This window comes from Otolemur garnettii, unplaced genomic scaffold (assembly GCF_000181295.1).
Source record: "Otolemur garnettii isolate 467f Iridium unplaced genomic scaffold, OtoGar3 scaffold00050, whole genome shotgun sequence".
NCBI lineage: Eukaryota > Metazoa > Chordata > Mammalia > Primates > Galagidae > Otolemur > Otolemur garnettii.
In genome coordinates this window covers 8,151,530-8,157,090 of record NW_003852445.1, presented here as the reverse complement: position 1 = coordinate 8,157,090, position 5,561 = coordinate 8,151,530, and the positions used below count along the sequence as shown (strand labels likewise).

Below are 5,561 nucleotides of genomic sequence, written 5' to 3'. Positions count from 1 at the left end.
CTGGGTAAAGATTTTATGATGAAGACTTCAGTGGCAATTGCAACAACAAAATTAAACAAATGGGACTTAATTAAACTGAAAAGCTTCTTCACAGCTAAGGACACAACAAGTAAAGCAAAAAGACAACCTTCAGAACGGGAAAAGATATTTGCATGGTATGAATGTGACAAAGGTTGATAACTAATCTACAGAGAGCTCAAATAATCAACAAAAAAATAGCAAACAATCCCATCTATTACTGGGCGAGAGATAATGAACAGAACCTTCTCTGTGGAAGACAGACAAATGACTAACATTTGAAAAAATGCTCCCTGTCCCTGATCATCAGACAAATGCAAATCAAAACCATCCTCAGATATCACCTAACCCCTACAAGAGTAGCCCACATCACAAAGTCTCAAAACTGCAGATGCTGGCATGGATGGGGAGAGAAGGGAACACTTTTACACTGTTGGTGGGACTGCAAACTAATACCACCTCTTTGGAAGGAAGTGTGGAGAATCTTCAAGGAACTCAAATTAAACTTCCCATTTGATGCTGCAATCCCACTTCTAGGCATCTACCCATAAGAAAAATAAATTATCTTATAAGGACATTTGCACCAGATTGTTTATCGCAGCTCAATTTACAATTGCCAAGATGTGGAAACAACCTAAATGTCCATTAACTTTGCAATGGATTAAAAAGCTGTGGTGTATGTACACCATGGAGTACTCTAGTCAGCCCCTAAAAATGATGGAGACTTTAATCTTAAGTATTAACCTTGATGAAGTTGAATCTTTTTCTTAGTAAAGTATCACAGGCATGGAGAAGCAAAAATTCAATGTACTCAATTTGAATATGTAGCCAGTAGATGATCTAATACATGCCTACATTAGAGAAAAACTCAAATCAATTAAAGGTAGAAGGTGGGGATGGGGTGGGGGAGGGCGGAGGAATGAGGGAGGGGAAAGGAGAGGTGGAAGAAGGATGGGTGTGCACCCACTTAACGGGCACAACGTTATAGTGGTGTATGGCATACATTTCGGGCAGGGACCAATTATATAAGAGGGAGTCAAGGCATAAATGCAAACATTGTAACCTAATTCTTTGTACCCTCAAATTAACCTGAAACAATAAACAAAATAAAATCCCAATTCTATATTGAAACTCCACATTCCCTCTAACATTTTGCAGCCTTGGAGTCAAAGACCTTACCGGTTTTGAAAGAGACCACAACAGAGATCAATAAACAAATGATCACGCAAGATCGGGGCTGAATTATAAAAATTTACCCAAGGAGGTGTTTCCCCCCAAATCATTCTGCCAGGTCCCTCAATAAAACATCAAGAGATTATGGGCACCGCCGTGCACAGGGGCTCACTCGTGTAATCCTAGCACTCTGGGAGGCCGAGTTGGGTGAATTGCCTGAGCTCACCAGTTTGAGACCAGCCTGAGCAAAAGGCGAGATTCCGTCTTTATCAAAAATAGAAAAAAACTGAGGCAAGACGATAGCTTGAACTCAAGGTTGCTGTGAGCTACGATGATGCCAAGGCGACAGCTTGAGACTGTCTCAAAAGAGATTATGAGCACTATTACAATTTACATAAGTGTTACTATTTGGGGTTTTCTAGAAGCTCAATTATTTCTTCAACTGCCTTACAATTAACTGGCACTCCTTGGACTTTTGAGGCCTGCGTTTCCTAGTCAATGCCCTGAGGACTTCATAGAACACTTCCCAAAAAACCAAACCAACCGACCCATTTGGAACTGAGGCCTATGTGAGCCTTCAGAAAAGTCAGCCTAAAAATGAGGTGAAAATTTTGCTCCCTGCCGTTTCACAGAGTTGTAACTAGGACCACCGTGAACCATATGTTACGCCCCGCGGGTAGGCAAAGCGACTTCAACCCGCCCAGTCCCCTAGCCAAGCGTCTACCCCAAACCCGGATATTCCTACCCGACCCGCCCAAATGTTGCACCGCAGCCCCGTACCCTCAGGTTAGCCCGAAGGCCCAGACTCTTGGCCAAGTTCTGCAGGTCGCTGTACTTGAAGGAATCCAGCTCCTCCGGGGAGGGAACGGTCATAGTGATCCGAAATCCAGTCGATCCGCAGAGGACTGATAAATTCAAACAGCGCGGTTGGAAAGTGGCGCCACACTAAGCGTTCGCCAAGTAGGACTTTATATTCAGTTTAAATGAAGAACACTGCACTTTCACTGGACGAAAATGCCTGGAAGGCGGGGTCTCTGATGCAAACCAATAGGAAATCTGATTTCCCGCCTCAACAGACGCTCGTTGGGCCCAGCCACTCAACTGACACTGGTTGACCCAGCTCCCCACCTATACGCAGGCGTCGAAGGGCCTTTAGGGCTGCCCAGCGCACGGCTTATGTTGTCCAATTAGGACCTAGGAATTGTGTTTGGGGCGTGGCCTGGTGAGCATTCGAAATTGGGGCGCGGGTTGTAAAAGATGGCGGATTGGCAGCGACGGCATAAATGGTGCAGGTCCACTCCGCCTGGGGGTGACTGTAATAATGAAGCTAGAAGCGCGACGGAAGAATCTTCCTTTATGACATCCATGGAGTGGGACACGCAGGTGGTGAAGGGATCCTCCCCTCTCGGCCCTGCAAGGCTGGAGGCGGAGGAGCCAGCCCCTCTCCCGCAGCTGCCCGGGTGGCTGGAGCCCGAGAGGTGCGCTGTGTTCCAGTGCGCGCAGTGCCACGCCGTGTTTGCCGACTCCGTGCACCTCGCCTGGGACCTGTCGCAGTCTCTTGGGGCCGTGGTCTTCTCCAGTGAGTGGGATGGGTCGGTGAGAAAGGTGGGTCGACCTGGAGAGGCTGTTCTGGGTTTATCCACCCGGTGGTCGAAAACCAGCTGGGAAAGAAAACCGGAAGAAGATTTGGAAGGAAATTAACCCCTTTGCCTGAGGAATAGGAGGGGAAGGAAGGGTGTCTTGATTTTTTTTTCTTTATAGGGGAAGATTTCTGTTTTAAGGCCCGCGGGGGTACAGATTCCTACCTATGTTTGTTTTCCAGGAGTCACAAATAACGTCCTTTTGAAAGAGCCCTTCCTGGTTGGCATTGAAGGTTCACTTAAAGGCAGGTATGTACTTAGAATTCCCTATAGATTCTGAGACTGAAGAGCATGGACCTGAGGTGTACAAGGAGAAAAAGTTTGTTTCTATGTTATGCTAAAGGAAAAGGTTATTCCACCCATACAAAATATTTGAAGGATAGGACGCTGCTTTTATCTCTTTGACTCTTGTACAAACTTGATGTATTAATGAAATTGAAAAATTATATATATATGTGTTTTTGAGACAAAGTCTCAAACTGTCACCCTGGGTAGAGTGCTATGACATCATAGCTCACAACGACCTCAAACTCTTCGGCCCAAGCGATCTTCTTGCCTCAGTTTTTCTATTTTTTGGTAGAGACAGGGTCTCGCTTTTTGCTCAGACTGGTCTCAAACTCTTGAGCTCAAGCTATCCACCCGCCTCTGCCTCCCAGAGTGCTAGGATTACAGGCTTGAACCACTGGCTTAAGCAATTCTCTTGCCTCAGCCTCCTAAGTAGCTGGGACTATAGGCTTCCTCCATAGTGCCTGGCTATTTTTTGGTTGCAGTTGTCATTGTTGTTTAGCTGGCCCGGACTGGGTTGGAACCCACTAGCCTTGGTGTATGAGCACTACCCACTGAGTATGGGCGCTACCCTGAACAACAGATTTTCTTTCTTTCTTTTTTTTTTTTTTTTTGAAACAGAGTCTCAAGCTGTTGCCCTGGGTAGAATACCATGAAACTCTTGGATTTAAGCGATTCTCTTGTCTCAGCCTCCCAAGTAGCTGGGACTATAGGCACCCGACATAATGCCGGGCTATTTATTAGTTGTAGTTGTCTTTGTTGTCTGGTGGGCCTGGGCTGGATTCAAACCTGTCAGCTCCAGTGTATGTAGCTGGCGCCCTATCTGCTTGAGCTACAGGCACAGAGCCTAAACAACAGATTTTCAGTGGAGATGAAATAACTGTGTATTGGTAGAAGATACACAGTTAGAAGATACCAAGATCTGGGACAGTGGTTCTTAACCTGTGGGTCATGACCCACAGGAATTGTATTAAAGGGTCGCAGCATTAGAAAGGTTGAGAACCACTGATCTAGGACTTTCATAGCTGGAAAGAAGTCAATGACTGTCTTCGAAGGACAGGTTGAATGTCTGGTGAGGGACTAATGCCCCTGGTTACTTTAAATTGAAGCCAGTGCTGATTTACCAAATATTCCAGCACCTTTAACAATTGTGCTAAATCTGTCTGCGCTCTATAAATTGAATAACAAAGCTTGGATGACAGCACATAAGCACATCTATTTAAAGTGTGGTTTACTGAAACTTTTTTTTTTTTTGAGACAAAATCTCACTCTATTGCCCCAGGCTAGAGTGATGTGGCATCATAGCTTACAGCAACCTCAAACTCTTGGGTTCCAGCGATTCTCCTGCCTCAGCTTCCGAAATAGCTGGGACTATAGGCGGCTGCCATGATGCCCAGGTAATTTTTAAATATTTATTTATTTTTTGCTTTCCTTTTTTTGGGGGGGACAGCATGTCACTTTTTGCCCTTGGGAGAGTGCTGTGACATCATAGCTCACAGTAACCTCAAACCCTTGGGCTCAGGTGATTCTCTTGTCTCAGCCCTTCCAAGTAGCTGGAACCTACAGGTCCCTGCCACAGTGCCTGGCTATTTTTTAGAGATGGGGGTCTCACTCTTGCTCAAGCTGGTTTTGAACTCCTGAACTCAAGCAATCCACCTGCCTTGGCCTCCCAGAGTGGTAGGATTACAGGTGTGCGTCACTGTACCTGACCAGTTTTTTTGAAATTTTTCTATTATTACTAGGGACAGGGTCTGACTCTTGCTCAGACTTGTTTTGAATTCCTGAGCTGAATCAATTCACCTGCCTCAGCCTCTTGGAGTGCTAGGATTACAGCCTCCTCGCCTGGCCAGTTTGCTGAATATTTTAAGCCTGCTATTGAGATCGACTGTCAGAAGAAAAGATTCAAAATATCTCCATAGAATCCATGAGATATGAAAAAAAAGAATTACAGCTCAATGAAAATATACTTGGTCACCCAAGATGTACAAGGAAATTAATGTTTTCATGCCTTCTGACTCAACAGCCATTCTGCAGCCCATAGATCAAGGAATAATGTTAACTTTCAAGTCTAATGATTTAAGAAATATATTTTGTAAGGCTATAATTGCCATAGGTAGTGACTGTTAGATCTAGGCAAAGTAAACTGCAAACTTTCTGGAACAGATTTACTATTCTAGATGCCATTAAGAACATTCATAATTCACAGAAGGAGTTCAAAATATCAACCTGAACAAGAATTTGGAAAAAATGACTTTGAAGGGTTTTCAAGATTTCAGAAGAAGAAATAACTGCAGATGTGGTAGAAATAACAAGAGAGGCTCCGTGCCTGTGGCTAAAGTGGCTAAGGCACCAGCCACATACACCTAAAGTGGCAGGTTCGAATCCATTCTGGGCCCGCCAAAACAACAATGATGGCTGCAACCAAAAAACAGCCGGGCGTTGTGG

The 5,561-nt window shown here is 44.8% G+C and overlaps 2 protein-coding genes across 2 annotated transcripts in view; one reads left to right on the top strand and one right to left on the bottom strand.

Moving 5' to 3' along the window:
* NUSAP1 (nucleolar and spindle associated protein 1) overlaps positions 1–2,095 on the bottom strand; it is a 51,669-nt gene extending 49,574 nt beyond the window's left edge. The window contains exon 1 of the mRNA XM_003791736.2: positions 1,972–2,095. Coding sequence (XP_003791784.1) covers positions 1,972–2,064 — 93 coding nt within the window. The 5' untranslated portion in view covers positions 2,065–2,095. The remainder of the gene's footprint in view (positions 1–1,971) is intronic.
* Positions 2,096–2,436: 341 nt separating this feature from the next.
* The window catches only part of OIP5 (Opa interacting protein 5), a 16,401-nt gene continuing 13,276 nt past the window's right edge, over positions 2,437–5,561 (top strand). Inside the window, exons 1-2 of the mRNA XM_003791825.2 lie at positions 2,437–2,770; positions 3,014–3,080. Of these exons, the coding sequence (XP_003791873.1) occupies positions 2,449–2,770; positions 3,014–3,080 (389 nt within the window). The 5' untranslated portion in view covers positions 2,437–2,448. The remainder of the gene's footprint in view (positions 2,771–3,013; positions 3,081–5,561) is intronic.